We start from the raw sequence: 22,344 nt of genomic DNA on the forward strand, positions 1-22,344 counted from the left end.
CAGGTCTGTTCAGGAACCCGGCTCTGGGCTGGGTGCTCAGAGGAACAAGAGGAATGAGCCAGGGAGGGGGCCGAGGACGCCCCCTGAGCTGTGGAGCAGACCACCCCCTTTCAGGAGGGAGCTCATTCCACTTAGCTCTAGCTCCTGCTTACTGGCTGCTTTCTTTCTAAGGCTTCATTGAAGGCAGGGTGTCGGCACTACTGACATTTTGATCAGGAGAATTCTTTGTTGTGGGGGCTGCTCTGTGCCTTGCAGGATGCTGAGCAGTATCCTTGCCCTCTACCCACTAGATGCCAGCAGTACACCACTCCCCCAGCTGTAACAACGGAAAAATATGTCCAAATCTTGCCGAATGTCCCCTAGGGGCAAAGCCCCCGCCCTCCCGGCCCCCAGTTGAGAACCACTGGTCTAATGGGAGAGATGCAGCCATGATGAATAGAAGCTCAGTAAGCAGGGGACATGGGGACCTCAGAGAGGTACAGATGGACTGGACCAGCCCCAGCAGGAAGAAGGTTCCTTCCGTTTAAGAGGGTAAAAGTGAGCTTAGGGCTGCCTGAAGGAGGCAGCAAAGATTTAGAGGGGGAAATTTGGCACGGGACAGCTGGAAACTGGTTCAGACCTAGGTGCAATCAGTGTGGTGCACTGATTGCTGGGTGTCCGACGAGTAGATCAGCCCGGCAAGGAAAGGCCTGGAGGAGGCTTGGCCTGGGAATATTCGTAGAAGTAGAACAAGTGCAAGGGCCGTGGCTCTGCCTTCTGGCTAGAGGTCAGCTGCTGGGATCTGACTCCAGCCTGGGAAAGCTCTACAAGGCCCAGTAAGGGGGGACAGACAAGCGGGGGACTCTGTAGCATGCGCTGCCCCCGCCCACCCTTCTTGGCGCAATTAAAAGGTGTTTATGTGGGGCCGGCGGTGGCTTCTGCCTCCCCTTCATTACGAACATTAAGAGATCTTGACCCTTCCACTTTCCCGCTCTCGAAAGGAGCCGCAGACACGTGGAGCCAATTAGGCGCACGCGTGGGCGCCAGGGGCCTGCGCAGCCGGTTCTCCCTGATTGCGGCGTTTACAGCTCATTATTCTCCCCTCACCCAAACAGCGCTGCTACTTCCTGGCAAGGTGCCAGTGCCACCCAGAGGAGCCACCTGGGGCCCCCAGGGATGGGGGGAATGCTGAATGAGTGAATGGGCTCCTTGCGTGGGAACCCTCGGGGCCCCCCACCTAACCGAGGAAGGCAGCGAGGGAGCCGGCCAGCGAGGAGACAGGGCGGGGCCGGGCGGTGGTGAGCATTCAGGGGAGGCTAGGCAGCATGCAGTGGGGGAGAGTGACCACTCAGGAACAGGGCTCCGAGGGAGCTCCTCTGAGGGGGAGGCCTGAATGTGGCCGGGAGGGAAGGTGAGCCTTGGGCGAAGGCAGGCGGCCTCCCCTGTCTGCGTCCCCACCGGATGGCCAAGAAGCCACAGCCCCCTCGGAGGCTTCCTGGCTCAGCTGGCCTCCTGGGAAGAGGGAGACCGTGCAGCTAGGATGTGGCCACAGGATCCTCAGGGGAAATATTCCTCCTCTTCTCCTACCCATCCTAGCTGGTGGTGGCCAGATGTCGGCCTGGATGGGCCTGTCAGGCCTCAGGAAAGGCTGAGCTGTGTGTTTGGGCCTGGTTTTTCGATCCATGGGATTGTGCCTCTCCTGGCTCCTCCTATAAGGTAAGGGGGCATCAAGAAGGGTCAGAAGAGCTGTGCTCATTCCCCAGCATCTGCTAGCCAAAGGGGCAGGGGGCCTGGGGTACAACCCCTGAGGTCCCCAGAACCTGGTGGGTCAGCCTTACACTCACTCGCCCTCCTGCTGAGTTCTCCCGAGTGGCTGCAGGTCAGAGGAAACTGAAGGGCCATGTGTCAGGCCAGGAAGCTCCACATCCTGTTTGCCCGACCAGCATGGATTACCTCCTGTGGAGACAGGAGGAGACAGCTTAGCTGAGGCACCCAGGCCCAGATCTCCCTCCAAGATGGGGTGCCAGCCTTGCCTGCCCAGTGACCCTGCTCCTGATGCTAGGTGCATCCCCAGAGCTCTGCTCAGCCTCCCTGTGATTGACTTGCACACTCATTCAGCAGACTTTCCCACTGCCCGCAGCCTGACCCTGGGTGTGGAGCCAGTCTCCACTCACTATGGAGCAGAATTGCCATTTTACAGGTGAGAAGACAGGCGCAGAGACAGTGCCAGCCCTGGCTACTGCCTGGCTAAAGCAGGGTCATGATTTCCCCCGCTCACCCTGGCTCCTGAGCCTGTGTACCTGCCCAGAGCTCCCAAGGATGGGGAGGAAGCCCCAGGTCGGGGAGGGAAAAGTTGAGGCTCTGCCAGTCAGAGGTCAGATCACAAAGAAGGGTCTGAGAACCATTGCCCTAAGTTCTTCTCAATATGTCTGCACCCTGACCCCTACAGGAGGGGGAATCAGGTCATGGGGGTGAGGGGCTGACCAGATGGAGACACACTGGATTCCACTCCCCCAGAGAAGCCTGCACCGAGGGAAGATCCTCTCCAGCTTCTGCCCACCTCCTTGGGGGGTCCTAGCTGGCCACGTGAGGGCAGATGCTGGAGTGTGGAAGGAAACGGGCCTGCAAGTGCCACAGGGACAAAACCAGTCTAAATCAGGATCAGAGAAGTGAGAAACTTAATTGAGTTTTAATAGCTTCTGGCCCTTTGTTCTGAAATCCTCGTGTACAAGTGCTGGGGGAGGGGAGAGTGCATCTAAGGCAGGGCAGGCCAGTGGCCCAGCTAGTCCCCATCCTTTAGGACCCCAGCCTTCGAGGAGACAAACAAGCTAAGAGGTCCTGGTGTGCAGAACAGCTGACATGGGAGGGGCAAGTCTAAGGAGACAGCCTGGAGGTGGTGGCACTTAAGCTGGTGAAATATCCAAAAGTGGAGAAAGGGAAGAAGGAAGGCATCAAGCCCTGGCTTGACAGAATGAGCAGAAGTGAGTTAGGCTGTCTGCTGGAGTGTGGTGGGCTGTAAGGAAGCCGGGCAGGTACAGCCTGTGCATCACTGTTTCTACTGGAGGCGACAGGGGATGGAGAGGTGACAGAAGCAGGGGGCAGGGCTCACCACCTGACTTCTGGGGTGGTAGCTGCACATCTGTAAGCATGGCCTTTTCACATTTCAGCGGCCCTGGGAGCGGCCAGTTACTTATGTCACCCCATTTTCTATGGCTTAAAATACATAGGGACCAATGCCTTAACTCTGACAGCGAGTACCTCGGGAGAAGTGAGCCAACTCCTGGGGCTGCCAGCAGGGAGGGCCTGGTCCCTTGGACCCAGCACAGGTGTGGTCCCTCATTAGTCTTTCCAGACACACCGGAGGGCTGGGCCAGCTCCTGGTGCCATGGTGACCCTGGGAGCAGAGTCCCCTAAGGTTTTCCTGGAAGAGGTCAGTTGACCCTGGCTCATTGTGTCATGAGATACCAGGTACCTCAGGTGCCCTTTGCCTCCTTCAGCCTCTGTTTACTGAGTGCTGAGCACCTGTTGTATACAAACACCATACTAGGTTACCAGGTACAGAGATGAGGGAATAGACCTATAGGGCCCCTCCCTCGAGGAGTGCAGTCTGCTGGAGGTGACAGTGTTGTGACCCATGCCACAAAGTGTGGAGCCAGGATGGTAAGCCCATGGATACTGACCAGGCCTAGGGGACCTGAGGTGGGGGTGGAGGCTGCTGGAGATGTAGCCAGACAGAGGTATGGGCTCCAAGTCAGTGGCACGGCAGTGTACAGACCAGAGGGAGAGCACATGCATGTCTTCATACTGGAGCGTTTGCATGCATGTGGTGATGGAGGGTCTTGCTCGGTGGCTTGGCTCTGCAGAGCATGTGCATAATGCAGTGAGGCATGTCTTGAAGCAGAGGTGTGCATGGCTGTGCCCAGTGCAGTCACCATTCCTTGGAGTCTACTGGCCTAGTGACCACAACTTGCACAGTCCAGACCTCGTGCTGCCCCCAAAAGAAACTCAGGCCATGAGTCCCACAGAAAAATGCAAGTATGGCTCATGATATGCATGACCAGGCCCAGAGCAGAAGGTGGCCAAGAATCAGGGACTTCAACCATTGCTGTGTTGCAGCCCCCACTCTGTACCTGAGAAGCACACCAAGCCCTTGGCAATTTCACTTTCTCTGAGCCTCAGTTTCCCTACTTGTACAATAGGAACAACAAGTATGGCCTCATCAGAGTTTATGCCCAGGCCTTGGTGATGCTGATTCAAGAATGGATACACATGGGATAGGCCCCGTGGACAAGACTGGCCTGTGCCCAGAATGGGACCAACCCTGGATCTTCCATCTTTGTGCCAGCTTGCCCTGCTCTGGATGCCTCATCAAGAGCCTGTTCCTAGCTTCCACTTCTGTGGACCACACCGTCCAAGCTGCTTAATATTTCCTGCCTCCTGGCACAGGACTTGGGTTCCTTGTTTGAGAGGCTGGTCACGGTCGTCAGGCCCTTTGTTCCAGCCTTCCTGTGTTTGCCCACTCTGTGCCTCGGCGAATGGGAGTTGCAGCATGTTTGCTGTGTCAACACCAGCTGGAGCCGAGGGTATGAGGGCCTATCTGCCAGCTGCCCAGGTGCCTTGGGTTCAGCCCCTCCCTGGGTGATTGGGGTTTGTGGGCAAGTGGGCAGCTCCCCACCTACGACCCACCTATTCACCCACAGGACTGCTGGGCCTAGGCTGGGCAGGTATGGGGAGCCAGCTAGGCAGAGAGCAGGACTCAGAGGGACCAGTACAGTCTCCCCTTGGCATCACTCGGGAGCTTCCTGGCAGAGACAGCCTTCAGGCATCTGAAGGCCAAGTTTAGGGCTTCCCCACTCCGTATGCTGAATCCCTCCCCAGGCCCAGCTCCACCCCTCACCCTCCCACCCCCCACCCCCAACCCTGTTCCTAGTCTTCGGACCCAGCAGCAGTCAGGGAAGTGAACAGATGGATAGACAAGCATTGAGACAGGGTCAGGGCAGGGGATTGAGAAGAGTCCACCTGGCGGGATTGCCAAGTGTTTTGTCTGAGCTGAGACCTGGCTGGCTCTTAGACACATGTGTGCTATGAGGTCATCACTGTTCCAGGACAGGGACTTGGACCTCAGGGAAGATCCTGTCACTTGACCTCACCTTGAACTTTCATCAACAGGTCCCAGTTATGTGGAAGCACAGCGAAGTAGTGCTGAGGCTGAGGCTGGAGGGAAGGAGGGGCTTTGCCTATCAGAAGGTGGGGAAGAACATTCTGAGAAAGAGAAGAGCATGGAGGGGTCCTACAAGTAGGAGTGGAGGTCAGGCAGAGTCCAGCGTGGTTGCCGGAGAACCCTCCACGTTCTGGGTTGGGGTTGCGGGGTGGGGGAAGATGGCGCTTCTGGGGACAGGGGGTCTTAGATGGGATAGGCTGTGGAGTGACAAGCTGAACCCCCGGGAGTCAATGGGGATTGTCAGCAAGTAGGCAGCATGCCTGCCTGCCCCCACCTTCCTTCCCCAGGTGTTTGCTGACCGCCCCCCAGAGGGCCACCAAGTGAGGCTGGTGTGCAGCAGTGATGCCGGTGCTCGAGGTCTCAGGGGGTGGGACGTGTGGCCTTCCACCCAGACCCATTCACATCTCAGTCCCTGCGCAAGCTTAGCATCAGTATACATTCCCACCCAGAGTTCCGAGGGGCTTGAGGGTCTTCTGAGCTTGCATCTTGGATCTTTGACTCTGGTCACTGGGGGCCTCAGAGCTCTGCTGGGGGCTGGTTTTTAGATGTGGGCTTTGGGGGTCCCAGAGCATCTTCCTGTGCACCCAGAGTACCAAGGGCTAAAGAACTGGAGAGTAGGCACCATGGGGTAAGGAGGAGCAGCCTGGGCCAAAGTGTCCCCACACCCCTCGGGTGGGAGGGTCCTGACTCCAGGGGCCAGCAGATGAGTAATGGGCATTTAAACAGAGCAATGGACCTACCGTGCTCTGGTAACAGCAGTGACAGCCCGGTTGGTGGCAGCTGCAGCTGCACTGTCCTCCGTCTTAGAAGCTCATGCGTGGGACCTTTACCCCAAGTGCAGCCCTAACCCCCAGACATGAGCTTGCAAGGGAGAGGCTATCGGGGAGGTCGGAGAGAGCGTGGCCATTCTTCTTTCTCCTGGGCACATGTGTGCAGTATCCCATGGGGGTGTCTAGACATGAGCATGTGTTCCTCGTGTGTCTGCACATACCTATTTCCCTGTGGTTGTAGCTGTCACGTGGCCCAGGACAGACCTACGTGACTGTGGCCTGAGTGACAGGGCTGCGGCCCTGGCTCCCCGTGGCCCAGGCAGAAGTACTGGGCCCCACAATTTCCCAGGGAGAGCAGTGACCTTTCCCCACCCCCCACATGCATACCTGTGCCTCCTTTTATGAAATATTCTGCTAATCTCATCTCCTTGTGTGACTGCCGTGTAATTAGCTCATTTTGCAAAATATTGCATCTGTCTTATTTCCCACCGCCTTTTCCTTTTCCCAGGAAAGGGTAGGCGGGGATGGGGTCAAGGAAGATTACTGGGGATGAGTCTACCTTACATCAGCCCTGGCCACCACCACCCCCCACACTCTGATACATGCACTGGCCCCCTTAACACACATCCTGGCACCAGGGCCTGGTGAGCAGATGGAGGCCAGTGGGCTGAAGGTATCCATGCCCTCCCTCCATCAGGAGGAAGGGATGGAGCAAGGCTGACCAAGCCCTGCTCAGGAGCACCCTCTGCACACCTGCTCACATGCTCACATGCAGGGACGGCTCAGGCCCAAGTTGGGCTCAGACCAATAAGCTACTAAGTGGAGTTGCCCCTTGTAGGCATGTGTATGGCAGACAGGGTGGGGGTAAGGGGGCAGAATGCCAAAGGCCTCTGCTCGGTGTGGATGGGCTGAGCCATGTGTGCAGCCAGTACTTGGTTTATAGGAATCCCAGTGGTCCTCATTATCACCTGTCTGCCACCCCCACCCATTGGACAAAGTGCCACAGCAGTTAGGCTACCCTGAACCCCCAAATCATCCCACCCCCTGCCCCAACCAGGGTCTGGTCTAGCTGTGAGGTGAGGGCTGCTTGGGACTGTGACTATGGACAGGGCATGTATGGAGCCACCCAGGAGGGTCACAGGTGACCAGGGCCAAGGCCCTGACCAAGCAGACAGCTCCAGCCAGGGGCACCAGGAACGTCTGCCTCCAGCAGTGAGGCCGAGCAGAAGGAACAGCGCTGGACTTTGAGCTGTTTATTAAGCCTCAGAGCTTGGTGCTACTCTGATCCAGCCATCGCTGCCCAGCCTCTGCCCCTGCCCCCATCTCCCCCACCCATTCCCCAGATGGGAGACCAGAGCTGCCCCGGCCTCAAGGCTCAGAGCTGGCTGCAGCCATGGGCCTGGGCAGCTGGAAGGATCGGGCTCCAGCCCTCAGCTGGCGTGGCCTACTTTTTCCCTCGACCCTCCCCCTTGCCCCTACTGTCTCCCCGCCTTCTCTTGCTTCAACTCCCTCAGGACGTGAATTCTCTTAAACTTTTAATTAAAAACATTCTCCTTTCTCCCCCCAAGGTTTGCTTCCTTGTGATTTTCCTCTTAGAAGGAGAGATGGGGGGAAGGGGATGGCGGGCAAGAAGTGGAGGTCAGGCCTTCCTGAGTCTCTGTAAGGGACCCAAGGGAGCCAGGGCCTGGCCTGGAGGAGGCAGCCGGCTGCCCCCTGCCCTGTATCACCCTCCCTGGCTTCCTGGCTATTGAGGGAGGCATCTCAGGGCTCCAGCCCTGGGTGCCACAGCCAGATTTTAGGAATGGTGCCAGCCCCTGAGGGCCTTCACACACTCCTACCATGCCCTGTGCAATCACTCAAGATTACCACTGAGTGGAAGGGGCTCCTGCTTTTTCATGAAAGTGTTGTCTGCTCCAGTGGCCTCAGGGTCACTCCTGAGTCTGTCGATCACAGGTTGGAGAAGTGTTCCCAGGGTTGGTGTCGGAGGCCCGAGGTCACCAGCTAGGTCATAGATACTTCATATACAGAACTCCCAGCTCAGCTTAGGGGCACAAGGTCAGGTCACAAGACTGTGGCCCCAGGAATGCTGGACACAGGTCCTTGATCCCAGGAAACCAGAACAGCTTCTCTAATCATGGGGCTGGAGGGAGGCTGGCCCACTCCCCTTCCCGCAAACAGTGGTATGTTAGCCTACCCCTCACTCTGGAGGGAAATGCCCCTGTGTCGTCAGATTCCTTTTCCAGAGCTGGAGCCCACCAAATGTCTGGAAGTTCTTCCTTAATGTCAGACCATGATTTTTCTTGCTAAGTCTTAAGCCTTGGTTCCACCTCTAGGGAATTTTGGCTTACACTTCCTTGCCCATTGCCCATAAAGCCCTCCCTAGACCAGGAGACAGGGACTGAGTCGCCACCTCCCTGTGTTCCCATCTCTTCCTCCCTTCCTCTCCAGGCTGAGGGACTCCATCTGAAGGTGTCCAGGCACAGCCCAGGAAGCCCCCCACAAACTCAGACTCATCCTTGTCCTATCCTACAATGCCCCCAGCACAGATTGCACCTCTCCCACCCCCAAGGGCCAAGCCCCCAAAGGCTCAGGACTCAAGACCCCAGGCAGGCCTGAGCCCAGGGAAAGAGCAGAGACGTTGCCAGCAGAGCCCATGCCTCCAGGGACCCAGCGCCTTATTACGTGCTTTGTTCTCCCTGTCCAGCCCACAGCAGTGGACAGAGGACACTGCTAGCCCTCATGGAAGCATTGCAATGGCTCAGAGAAGGGGATGCAATGGGGACATCGGCTCTGAGGGGCTAGAACAGAGGTCCCCCCACCCCCCTCTTCCTGGGCTACCCTTAGCACCCCTCCTGACACACTGTGTGCATCCTGCTCCACAGACCTAGAGGCTGCCCTGGCTGGCCCTAGAAGCACTTGGGAAGACATCCCCACAGAATCTGGTGGACTGGGACAGGATTTGGCCAAGGAATTGGCCAGGAGGAGGGGCAGGCCAGACAGAACCATAGCACAAATGTATGAAGGGGTCAAGGGCAGGGGCTGGCTTGAGGTGGAAGCAGTGCACGGCCAAGAAGGTAGAAATGGCAGTGGGAGGCCTTGAACCCCAAGCACAGGGATTTAGACCGCAGGTACTGGCAGCCCTGGCAGCCTCTTGAGTAAGGTAGGGATGTTCATTATACAGCATATATTGAGCACCTACTGCTTGCCAGGTCCTGTGTTGTGGCCCAGCTCCCAGGTAGTGCCCACACTCACTGCAGATGCTTTGTGGCTCTGGGGATGTCACTGGCAGTGATCATAGGGGAGGAGCCTGTGCATTCCCCGCAAGACAGAGGGGGCAGCCTCTTCTGACTCATAGGAGCAGAAGTACAGTCCTGCCTCTCACGGCACTGCCCTCTCCTCCTGGCTCACTCTTTCACGGGGCCGAGTGATTTCCAAAGCTGATATAGGCAGGGCTGGGGGACTCTTCCTCCCACTGCAGCACATCTCCGTGCTCCCTGGACCCATCATGTCAGCTTCCACCTATCCATTCATTTCCCAGGTATATACCGAATGTCAGGCTGGTTGTTTGAGGACTCCACAGTGACAGAAGCAGACCTGGTCCTGCTTTCTGGGACCTTGTGGTCCAGATGGGAGGCAGAGGGTAAACAAGTAATGTGAAGATGCATAATGGGGTTTCAGAGGGGTGTCAGAAAACAGTCACATCAGGGAGGCAAGGAGTGGGTATTGGCACCCAAACACACACATCTCAGAGCTGAGCAGGGCCGCAGCGGCTCAAGATCAAACCCAGTCTCCCAACCTGGTACACCACTTCCTGAGCATCTATGGGGTCTCCCTCCCACAGCCCAACCCGGCTCCTGCCAGGAACCAGAGTCAACAGGAGCCTCCCATAGATTGCAGACACCCACCTGTGCACAGAGCGCTGCTTCCAAGCAGGTGGTAGGAGATGCAGGGTCAGCTCAGCAGGCAGTGCTGGATCTTCCTGGGCTGCCCAGTGCCAGACCACCCTAGGCAGCTGCTCATGTCAGAAAAAAGAGAACCCCAACTTCCATTTAGAGTTCTCAACAATGGTGATGGAGCCTACCTGAGACCAAAACACAAGTGGAGTATGTCTCTGTTTGTGGGAGGCTGCCAATATGGCTGGGGTGTGCCCCATATGCATATCAGGGCTGGTGCTGGATGGATATGCATGCCTGTGTGTATGGCCTAGGGGCAGGCCAGGGCCCTCCGTGATAGGGCCTGCATGCATGGGTGTACGTGTGATACGCAGGGTGTGCACTGGAAGAGTCTGAAGAGCTGGGGGTGGGAAGGCTGGGAAGAGCTCTCCTACCTCAAGGTTCCTGCTGCCCAACATGGCCCATTTCACAGGTACGCATGTGGGCATGCTTCAGGCACCCACAGACACGTATATGTGTAAAACCCATGTGCTTCCATCCCATCTCCTGCTCTGCAGCCAAAGCAGCACACCCAAGCCCATGCACCCACACTAGTGACTACAGATAGACAGGCATACATACCTGCAGGTGATTCCCATGTATGTGTGCAGCCCGGCCTGTGCATGCACACATGTGTGCAACTGTGTGTCCCGGGTAGACACCCCTGCACATGACCATTCCTGTGTGGGTACCCTTTGTCATAACTCTCTCATCCCTCCATCCCTTCTGCACCACACACCTAGGGGAGGATGGCTGTGTTTTACAGACTGGCAAATTGAGGTGCAGAAAGGCAAAGGGCAGAGAGCGCTGGATGGCTCCAGCTTGAGCCCAAGTCTCCACGGATCCCATCTAAGTATGACACAGCCCCACAGCTAGTGTCGTGGCCTCCCGATGCTCCCTTGAGAGCCAGTGGAGTCCAGGACAGAGGCATGCTGTTTTCAGGGCACCCTGTTCCTGTCTGCTCTCTCCTGGGCAGGGACTCCCTGAAGCCCCCAGTGGAGCATCCGAGCTCACAGTTACAATTTGAGAAGAAGCATTTTCCCTGAGCCTCGTGCAGGACAGTGGCCTACAGAAGCAATGAAACCGTCCACCAGGCCTTACCACCACTCCCAACACTCCCATCTCTGACCATCTGTCTTCCTGGGAGTCTGTCCTCTTCTCCCCATCCCTCTGGCCCTGTCTTCTGTCCTACAGGCCCACCACAACCCCCTCTTCCCTCCAATGCTATTCCTCAATTTCAGCGGCTCCTGACATCCCCAACTGGAAAACTCTCAGAGGGAGGCCAAGCCCTCAGACCCTACTGTGACCTCAAGAGAACCTGGTCCAGGGTGGCCAGCCTTTAAAATAGCCTGGTGCCTAGGTGGTAACCACAGCTGTGAGAGGCTAAGCAGGAAGAAGCTCAGTACAGAGTCCAACTAAGCTGGACCTTAAGAAGCAGGAAACAATTGTGTAGGCAGAGCAGGGAGGGGAATGACATTCTAGGCAGAGAGAATGTTCTGTGCAAAAGCATGGAGGTATGAGATATCATGATAATCAGACACTTAATCGAGCCCCTGTCTCATGCATTTGAGTGTCTGTGCAGCCAGACATTTCTTCAGTCATTCATTTATGCAGCAAAGAGTTACCAAGAACTGGGCACAGCCTGTTGGGGAAATCATGTGACAGAGCAGGGACGTCTTTGATGAGGGCGTGTAGGTCCTGGGAGAACTCTGAGGAGGGGTGTGATGGGAGACATATTGGCATTTGGGGAACCCTCAAGAGGAAACCTTATGGAGGCACACAGGACACCATCAGAACCCCAGGGAGATCCGTGGCCAGGACTGGGGCTCATTTGTCAGTACTGGATATCCAGCTTTCAGAGGCCCTCAGAGCTGGGAAGGCCCTTGGCAATCCAGGTCTACATCTTACATTGTATAGACAGTAAAGCTGGGCCCTAGACCCAGAACTCAAGTCTCTAGGGCTCCTGTCTCAAGAGTGCAGTTGTAAAAAGAAAGAATATAGTTATAGTGGATAAAGCAAGGATTGCACCCTGGACTCACACATGACCCAGACCTCTCTGCACAGCACCCCCACCAGCCCAGAAATGGAATTGCAGGCCCAGGAGGCTGAGTGTTGTTTTGTAGTTTTTTTTGGAGGGGTGGGGAGCAGAGTGAGCCCTACCTAGGCTCTGTCACACAGGGGCCTGTGTCCTTCTCAGGCCAGCAGGAACTACTGGGGTCTTAGGCATTTCACTAAGCCTCGGTTTCCCACTACAAAATAGCAACGTGATTCCTGGCCTGTTACCACATAGGGCAGTTGTGACAATGGGGAGTGCTGGCTCCCATGACTGGAGCTCCCGAAGAGGCCTTTCTGCCAGGGGCCAGAAGGGGTGGTAGAGACCCAGGGCTGCCCCCCAGTGTGGCAGCAGGGCCGATGGCTGGCTGCCTCTTTTCTTCAGTGGCTCTCAAGCCATCCGTCACTTACAAATTCTCTTCATTTCTAAATAAAATGATTTGTTAATTTGAGTGAGTGATCACCACTCGTCCGAGCCTCTTTGCAGGCCCGGGAACAGCTTGTGGGCTCCCGGAGCCCCGTGCCGCCGGCCTGGCGCAGACTTGGAGGGGTTGTTTTCGATTTAAATGTGAATTGAATGAGGAGAAAAATGTTTCTCTTGGCAATTCCATAGGAGCTCGCTCTTCTGACAGATGTTGGAGTTTATTATCCCATCGGGCCAGTGTTTTGTCGAGCAGAATTGCTAATTATTTCAGAGGCCCGGCCACAGCCGAGGAGAGGAGGGAGGTGGCGGGCGCAGTTTTGGGGTGGCATCTGTCGATGATAAGCCCAGCCGGCCACCTCTCTACTTGTCGCCTAGGATCTGCAGATATTTGGGGGCAAGGAGTGCCCTAGAGGAGGCAGCAGGGCCTGTTCTTGCCAGTGCTGTTTTGGCTTCCTAGTAGGGATTCTGGAAGGTCACTTTGGGGGTCTGAGATTGTTTATATGGTGGGCCCATGAGTGGTGAGTGGAAAAAGGCTTCAGAGAGGCCAGTGTTTTTCTCACTGTGTGAAGTCAAAGTCATTGGTTGTAACAACCACACCTAGGCAGGGGCTGTGCTTGCAAGGGCGTGTGGCTAGATGTCTTCATAACTGGGGGCTCTATACAGGCACATGGCAGCATGTGGGGATGGCGAGACCAAGTGCTGTGTTTGCGGGTCATAAGCAGCGTGGGGTGACTGCATGTGTCTGTGAATGAGATGCCCGCAGCTGAGCAGCTCAGTCCTTCAAGGTATGGCTCTAATTCACTTTTGTTCCTAGTCCTTGCTCTGCAAGGTGAAGGATTTGGAAGATTGATGGCCAGAGGGGACTAGACCTCAGGAAGGGCAGGCCAAGGCTGGCCAGGGTGTCCCTCAGTTGCTCTGGGAGTGCCCCAGACTTCAAGGGGGCTCCATGGTGAATGGCTGGGTTTCCCGGTGAAGATGGGGCCCTGGTAGCCAGCCCCCTGGCCTCCTAGTATGCTCAGCCCTGGGATCTTAACCTCCCCTGGGGCAACTTAGAGCAGCAGAGCAGGGCCAGTCCTCCTGATCCCCAGCAAGGGTCCCAGGATTTCTGCCAGACTGAGTCTGAGGGCCTCCTGACTCCCTCAGCCCAGGTGTGACTCCAGGTCATCTCTAACACAGGGACTGGGGCTGGGACACATAATTCCTACTGCAGTGTCCCTGAGAAACACCCCCACTGAGAAATTCCCCCACCACTGTCCCCTTTATCATCCCATCTCTCCTTCCTGAGCCCTGAGACAAAGAGCTGGATGCCTGATCCCCCAATCCTGGCCAGCTCTGGATTCAGCACTTCAATCACTCTTATCCTAGTGCATCCCCATCCCCTCCCACCCTCCCTGTCAGCCTCCACCTCTGTTCTTCACCCTCACCAGCTCCAGGCCAACCGGAGCTCAGCTCCCTAGGTTTAACACAAAGGCAGCAGCAGCAGCTGGGCAGGATTTTATAACCCTAATTAACACTGGATTCCCTGGGGTTCCAGCTCTAGAATCCTGATGCAGGCCGAGACCAGCAGAGCACAAGGCAGGGAGGGTCCACCTGGGGCTGGGTCATTGGAGATGGAATTTCAATCCATAGTAGCTGGCCCCCAGTCGGTGACATGGACCCTGCAGCCTCAATCTCCTCTCACCAAGTCCTGGGCCCCAGCAACAGCCTTAGTGGGGGGCACTGGCAAGTGGGGGTGCCCGGCCATCCCAAGGCTGAGATCCCGCCAGACATCTCTGATTGACCATGTGTCCCTAGAACCAGGCCCTCTCTCTCCTCTGGATAAAACCACCGTGACATCCTTCCATTAAATAGGGCATGTTCAGAAGAGAAAATTGCTACTATTTTCCCCTTTTACTTCACTGTCATCAAAAATTGATCCCATATTGCATCCTTATTTCAAAGAATGAGCTAAAAAAATAAAATAAAAATTCTCACTCCTCAGAGCGACAGCTGCATCAAGCTTCCCATTCCCTGCTCCCACCCCCCACCCCGTGGAAAGAAAGAAAAGAAATCATGGTCACGGTGAGGGGGAGGTGCACTGGCTGGCCCCACTTGGGCCGCTGAATGTCGCTTTGGGAGTGAGGAGGGGCAAGGCACATGACTTTGTGGGCAGAAGGGGATTTCGATCTGGTGAAATGTGGTAGAAAATGGGGTAATTGGGGGAGGTTAATTTGGATCTAAATGGAGCGATTCGTTATCTCAATAAGAAGCGTCTCGTTTTCCAGGGAGACGGCTGTCCCTGCCAGATGCTGGCCTACCACATTGGCGGGGTGGTGGCTCCGAGCAGGGCCTCACTGCCCACCCCCAGTCCATCTAGCCTCATGGAGGAATCCGCCCCGCTGGACTGGGAGGGGATGCAGAGATGGGCACAGGAAGGGTGAAAATTAAAGCTGGGGGGAGCAACTGGCCCATGGAGCACTGGGGCCTCCTGACTTCTGTCCAGTGTTCCTTCCAAGGGGTCTAGCTGCCTCTTAGAAAAGGGAAATGTGAGGGGGCACTGGGTGGTGGAGGAGCACAGTCAGTGAAGCATCCAGCCCTTGTTTTCAGTTCAGGGCATGATCTCAGAGTTCTGGGATCAAGCCCCACATCGTGCTCCACGCTCGGCAGGGAGTCTGCTTGAGATTCTCTCTCTCTCTCTTTCTCTCCTCCTCCTCCTCCTCCTCCTGCTCATGCTGTCTGGCTCTCTCTCAAATAAATAAAATCTTAAAAAAAAAAAAGGAAAGGAAAGCATGGACAGGTTGGGTAGCAGTTTAATGTGGTCTATTCACTAGTTCATTCAGCAGAGTACTAAGCATCTCTTCACAAAAACATACTTAGTAAAACATAGAATATGAATAATAAGGATGAGACAAAAGAGCCATGGTAAACAACACCTGATAGACTAAGCATTTGGTCTAGTTGAGTCTCTAAGTCAACTCTGAGCCTCCTGGTAGCCAAAGGAAAACGGGATACCCACTGCTTTGTGTTCTAACTATAGAAGAGGAGACATTGAGATCAAATTCCCATAGAAGCCAACTCCCACTTCCCATGGAATTATGTCTGGGAGTGACTTTGACAGTTGTGCCCTCAGCCCCTCCTGCCTTTACTAGAAACGGTTTGGGACCTAGCACATGGGCTGTAGTGTGACCCTGGGGATGTCCCACCTCCTCAGCCTCAGAGCCACTGAGAGTGCTGGGATTACTGGTCACACAGGTACGGCCAATGCAGGCTAGTGCAATGCAGGCCTGGGCTTAGCAGCTAAACAGACTTACGTTTGGGTCCCAGATCCTCCTCCTGTTAGCTTTTCTTCTGAAAAACAGATGAGTAGCACCAGCCTTGTCCCCCATGGTTGTGTTAGTCACATGAGTGATAACTGAGTGATAACTGTAATGATGAAGGCACCTGTCAGGCAGGTGCTGTGAGACTATGCCCAAGACTTCCTCAGTCTGCATGTGCATCTGGCCTGGTATTGGCTGTACTGTGATTGCGGGGTTGGAGGGTGAGCATGGAGACAGGTGGAAGCCCCTACCCTCCACTGGGCAGTCTGGGAGGGTGGGACTGGGTCTGATTCACCCTGTGTCTCCAGCCCCCAGCGCAGGCCACACACATGCTTGTTGAAAGAAGAGGGGTCTTGGGGTCACCTTTTCATTTATTCCATACTATGGTGTTAGTTGGGATAAGATCACACAAAGCAAAGTGATCATAGGCTAGAGTGAGGTCAGGAAGGAAGGCAGACCAGGGAATAAACTGAGGGTACACTTCAGGAGGGACCACTCAGCAGGAACAAGGCAGGTGGTAGCCAGAAGAGTCTGTTTGACCAGGGAGGAGTGGGCAGGAGCCACAGGCCCAGTGAGCCACCCCACACCCAACCACAGCAGGAAGAGGCCTTTCGCCACCTGTGCCTTGGGAAGGGAGTCCAGGACATGAAGGTGTGGACTTAACAGCCTTGTGTGAATGAGCCTGAGCGCATGTGGGGATGCATGCACATATACACTGTTCATATACTCCCACATGTGTATCTGTGTTCACATATGATTTCTTACGTCTGTGCGTGTGTTCCCATGCTCACATGCATGTACTTGTGTATACATTTGAATGCACATGCACACACATCCTCCATGTAGTAGTAGTGCTGGAGGCTGACTGTAGGTGGCAGAGGGCTCCTGGGGGCCAGAGCTCGTGGGTGGCCTTGGTAAGAGCACACAGCTCCCCACCTTCTTAGGGACCCCTCTTGCCTCTTCTGGCGTCAGCCAGAGCGAGAGGGATGGACAGGAACTCCCAGGATGACAAGTGCAAGGTCATCCAGGAAAGCTAAGGCTGAGCTCAGGCCCATCCAGGTCTTCTCCTGTGCCCTGGATCCCTCTCCCAGCCCCATGGCATTCCTCCAACCCCATGCTCTCTGATCCATAGCCAGCCAAAGACCCACTTCCTCCTCAGTGGGGGCTCAGGGTGTCTCATGGATGAGTCAGTGAGTGGAGGAGGGGGAACGCCCTCCTCCTTGCTCTCAGAGAGCTATGGCTGCAGACAAACTGAGCAACCACATCTGAGCCTCGGCTTCCTGATCTGCAGCATAGGTTAGAAATGGGACCTGCTTTGTAGGGGCTGCTCTAGGGATTAATGAACGGTGCTGGGGCACATCGAGCACTCAGTGTGTATGAAGCACAGATACTACAAATTCACTTCCAGATGCAGGAATTCCTTCCTGGCCATGGATGTTTCAGGAACATTTTTTACTCAGAGCCCCGCCTGGTCACCTGGCCATGGGTTTCTCCTCCCTGGAAAATCCCTGGCTGTGATCTCTGCAGTTTTCTCTGGTTCTTCCTCCGGGGGCTGTCCTCGTCTTCAGGCAGGCCCGGGGGCCACACTCCCCCTACTGCCAGGTGACACGTGACTGGGACATTAGCCCTTCCTAATAAGCTCAGGTGCCCTTGGGTTCCCTATCACCAGCACCTCAGCATCCCCTGTTTTCTCACTGATGCAGGCTCCCTGATTGGATGGTTCCATTTTCCCATTTCTCAAGGAGGAAAACTGGGGCTAGGAGAGCTGAAATCACCCAGTCAGGATGGATCTGAGTCCACCATGGGTCTGTCACTAGAAGGGTCCCTTCCACACAAAGTCCAACCCAAAGGGCTGAGATCAGGGGCTGAGCAGCCTTAGCCCCCTGGGATCCAGGACCCCTTTCTTGGGAGATGGCATGGTAGAGGACAGACTACCAGACCGTCTTCCCAGCAGAGCAGGGCCGCAGGCTGAATGGAGATGGAAAAGATAACGTCCTAGACAGGCAGGCACGTGCTGCACGGCTGCCTGCCCCACCCTCCCCAGCTGGTACCATGGCTCTGCGGCCGTTGCTAGGCATCTGTAAGGCCCAGGTGGGCCCTACCTGTCGTGGAGCAGCCACGACGCATGAGGTGGGCATGGGGCCCGGGCAGGAGCAAGGCTGCCTCCGCCTGCCCACCCTCCTATCACTTGGCAGCAGCAAGCAGAAGCCATTAGCGCCTGGCAGCCCGTGTCCCATGGCTCTGACAAACGCCTTAAATGTTGTCGCCAAGGCTCCAGCTGTCCCGCCGGCCGCCTTTACTCCTCATAATAACCAAGTGTCGAAGCTGATTGCAGCAGCGGGATGCAGCCAGTATTCAGAGCAGCTTTTACCCTGGGCGTTTCCTCCTGGCAACCAGGCTGTGCCCACCCCACCCTCCACCTCCAGGCCTTTGTCTGCCTGTCAGCTCTTCCCAGGCCCCCAGCATTGCCTCCGGGCCAACCAGTGCCCAGCTTTGTATTCCAGGTGGTGCTCATGCTGCTGCCACCAAAGCTGGTGGATAGTGATGAGGTTGAGTCTCAGGCATCACACCCAGCAGAGTAATGGCCTGAGTGGAAAGATCTGGCTCCAATTCCCACTCTTCTGGGTGACCTCTGCAGGGAAGCCCCTAACTTTGCCTTGGGTTAAGCTCGTCTCCGCCTTGGTGCCCTTGTCAGTAGAATGGGAATAGTGATTGGGCTCCATGGGGCTTAGAGGGAACACATGTGTGAAGCAAGATGCAAACCATGGTGTCCTATGGAAGAGTCTTAGCCACACCGTGAACACAAATACCCAAGGATGCTCAGGAGGAGCAAAGGCCTGCTTCAGCTGCCCTGGCCTTGACTGTCCTCTCCCCACAGAGAAGCAGCCCACTCATTCCCACCTCCACAACTTGGCCCTGTTCAGGCTCCCACTTGGAGTCTGCTCCTTTTTCCCATCCATCTGACCTTGTTTCAAGTCTGCTCTGCTGCCCCCTCTTCCCAGAAGCCTTCCCAGCCTGATCTAATCACTTTCCTTGCCCACAGGTTTTATGTAACCATCCAACGGGTCCTGGATGCTCAATATTCTCCTCTCATTATCTATTCTCATCCTCACACAGCCTTATGAGGTCAAGACGATTAGAAGCCCCACTTTGGAGATGAAGCAACCGAGGTTCAGACAGGGTGTCAGTCACCGTGTCACATATGCAGCTCCTTGCTCTGCCCCTCAAGATGCAGTGAGTGCTAATCAGGGGAGTAAACAAAGCCCAGTCTCCTAGGGGCTCTGTCGAGTGGCAGGCATCCTCAACTAGACCCTGTCTTATGGGCTTCCTTCCTGGGACACCCAATTATAAGCACCAGTGTCCAGGTGGTTGAGTTATGAGGTCTCTGATCACTGGATCATTTGTTTATGGCTTCTCTAACCTTCACATAATGCTGGAGGGTTATGGTCAGAGAAAGATAGAGTCCGTGGTCTCTACCTGTTCACCAGACTTCCCTGAGGGATGCAGAGGTGATGAAGCAGCTGGTGATCATGAGGTAATGTGAGGTGCTAGCAGAGATGCCCCAGTGGGGTGATGGCTACAGTGGTGAAGGTGGTGGTGGTGGAGGTGACAGTGATGGTGTTGGTGCCTGTGATGATGGAGATGAAGGTAATAATAGTAGTGGTGATTGGTGATGGGAGGACCAGTGATGGAATAATGGTGTTGGGTGATGAGCAGTGTTGGTAGTGGTTAAGTGGGCATCAGTGGTGATGATGGAGATGGGGGTGGTAGAGCTGGTAGGCTTCCCATGGAGTGTACCTCATGAGGCAGTGCACCAGGCAGCTCTGTCCGATGTGTGGATTGTGCCCTAGCTGGAGGCAGGGTGCGGTGGGGCTTGATTCTCTTTTTCTTTTAACCTCTAGCGAGCATAGCCTTCTGGGTAATGAGATGCAAATTGACAGAAAAGACAATGAGCCAGCCTGCGGCCGGTGGGGCAGCTTGTAGAGTCAGGCTGATTGCCTCCGTGCCAATTTGCATGGCATTAGCTGTGCACATCTCCTCCAGCAGGGCTCATGCGCTTCATCAGAGGTCACCTGGATGGTTGTGTCCAACAAGGGGTAATCCAGACCAGGGGCAAGGGCAGGGCCACTCTGACCCTAACTTGACTGGGGCTCAGAAGAGTCTGGGCCTGTGGGGAAAGCCACTAGACAGGGGTGAAGGGGGGCAAGGAGGAGGTCAGTCTCCATGATCAGCCAGGACTAGGGACAGACCAGAGGTCCAGCTCCATGTGTGGTAGGTCTAGGAGGTCTAGTTTGACCAGCACGATGATTCCATCCATTGCATGTGGTGTAAAGGTGACAAACAGCCTTCAGGCAGAAGAAAGGTTAGACTGGTCTGGGAAGCCTCCGTATAGGTCCAGGCTTGCCCCAAACTGGCACCATCACCTGGGTGGTCTGTCCAGGCCTTGGCTCCCCCACTGTGCAGTGGGACCCTCAGCCTCATTGTCTTTACATTGAAGGTGATGATCATCAAGCTCTGCCTATAGTGTGTTCAACAGTGGCCAGGGCCAGTTCTCCATGTGAAGGTCACACATTGCAGCCCTCTGAGCAGCTGGATCCCATCACTGTCATCACCACTTAAGGCAACTCCTGGGATCATTCCTGGAATGTGACCTAGACAGGGTAGGACCCAGGTAGATGCCTAAACCTGGCCCTTTGGGCCACCCTGCCAAGCCTGCCTGCCTCTGTCCATGGTTCTGAAAGTCCAGGCCCAACTTGCTCTGGGGTCGCTGCAGCAAGTGGACTGGGCGCCCCTTTCCTACTGCCCTGCTCTCTGACCCCTGGACCTTTCTGACCCAGTGCAACCCAAGACTCCACCCTGTACCCTCTGCCAGGATAGAGGACAGTGGGGCAAGAGGCTCTTTCCCTCTGCCCTCCATCCTCAATCCAGCCAATGCCCCCTCAGGCATATCCTGGTGCCCCACTGGCCCCACCTCCCCTCTCACTGTCCCACTCCCTCTCCCCCTGAGGTTGGGTCTAATCAGAGCTAATCAGAAAATTATGAGCTGCCTGATTACTGATTAGATTCCTAATGTTAATAGAGTCGAGAAGGGCCCGCTCAGGCTGTGTTTTAGGAAAAAGTATAAAAATAACATCATGGGAAGGGAGCATGGTGGCTGGGTGGGGGCTTGGGCTCTGCTGTCCTCACAGGCAGGGGCCTGGACTCCTCTACTCTAGTTGGTGGGGGGTGCTCAGGTTCAGCTTTTATGTGGAAATACATTTCATAACAGAGAGGCCTCTAGCACCCCTAAATTCTACCAATAAAGCTGCTACCCTGGGCAGCTGTTACTGTAGAGGCCTCTACCAAGTTCCATGCTTAGGACAGTAGGACTGAGTTGTAGTGATAAGATAGGTGGGATATAAAGAAGAACTTACAGAGGGTACACTGCCTAAGAGCAGGACCACATCTGTACTAACCTAGCATAGGTCAGGGACACAGTAGGTGCTTAATAAACATTTGTTGGCAGAAAAGAAGGAAGGTCATATCAATCTCTTCCCACTGGAACCACTACCCTCTCATGGCCTGTCCCTGAGCCATGGTGGGGCATAAGGACACCTGAGAAGGCTTCTTGGAGGAGGGTATTGGAGCATTATAGGAGAATGCACTGGTCTGGGGCCAGAGCAGGAGGACCCAACTCCTGGCTGACCTGGCCAGATTAGAGACCCATGTCCATCACCCCCCAGCCTCTCACTCTGGCAAGGCTTCAGTGACTTTTGCTTCTAAACCATTTTATCACTGACTTGGCAACAGCCAAGTGGGACTGGTGGACAACATTTTCATGAATTTCAGAGTGAGGCTGGGGTCCTGGAAGGCAGACATCTTCAGTTCAGACCCCTGAGGCAACCTCTTGACCCCTCTGTTTGGGGTGCTCTGTCGGACCTGTAGTCAGCCTCACTCTACCCATTACCCTCACTCAGCCTTTACCTCTGCACCTTCTGGGATCCCCGTGTTCTGTCATCAGTGCTGTTTCTGGCCTGTTCTCTGCCATTTCCAACCCTCAGGGAAATCTGTGGTCTCTAAGCCAGCAGGTCTCTAAGGGCACCTTCTGATCATGCCCCCACCCCACCTCACTGACCAAGGGGGAAGCCTACACCTGGCACCAGGGTCACACACATCCGTGAATCAAGTCCATGCCCACATATGGGGGGAATCAGACAAAGTAGTGATGGAAGTACCATAGGGAATTCTGGAAACCAGACTGGCAGGAGTACCAGGCTTCCTGGAGGAGGTGGATGAGCAGGTGAGGGGGTGGAGGGACCAGTCCAGGTTTAGAGTACAGCACAAACAAGGGGAAGGAACCTAAGCATGGTGGAAGGGCAGAACTCCAGGTCAACATGGGGGAAGAATGCCTAGGTTGGCAAGGCCAGGCCACACAGGTCCCCATAAAGGGTGACAACAGGAAAGAGGTGGTGGAAGGACATGGGCCTATGTGGGAGGCCTAAAGGTGTGGGGGCCTGGGGAGGATGAGCTTATGCTAAGCAGCTTGGGTAGGAGTCTGAAGTTGGGTTGAGGGCAGTTTTGGAAAGGTCCGGTCAGAAGGGAGAAGAGAGTCACAGGAGTAGGGGGCTTTGGAGGAGAGCAGCTTCCAAGGGATGGCCTTGGGGAAATGACAGCCCAGCTTGGGTAGAGT

General features: G+C 55.4%; 1 protein-coding gene across 8 annotated transcripts in view; it reads left to right on the top strand.

The window, feature by feature from the left end:
* The window catches only part of CACNA2D2 (calcium voltage-gated channel auxiliary subunit alpha2delta 2), a 138,301-nt gene that overhangs the window by 75,768 nt on the left and 40,189 nt on the right, over nt 1-22,344 (top strand). The window contains exon 4 of one of the 8 annotated variants that reach the window (XM_077858784.1): nt 1,576-1,695. The exons of the other annotated variants lie outside the window; for them this stretch is intronic. Within the exon in view, the coding sequence (XP_077714910.1) occupies nt 1,576-1,695 (120 nt within the window). The remainder of the gene's footprint in view (nt 1-1,575; nt 1,696-22,344) is intronic. 8 annotated transcript variants of the gene reach the window in all.

This window comes from Canis aureus, chromosome 19 (assembly GCF_053574225.1).
Source record: "Canis aureus isolate CA01 chromosome 19, VMU_Caureus_v.1.0, whole genome shotgun sequence".
Taxonomy (NCBI): Eukaryota; Metazoa; Chordata; class Mammalia; order Carnivora; family Canidae; genus Canis; species Canis aureus.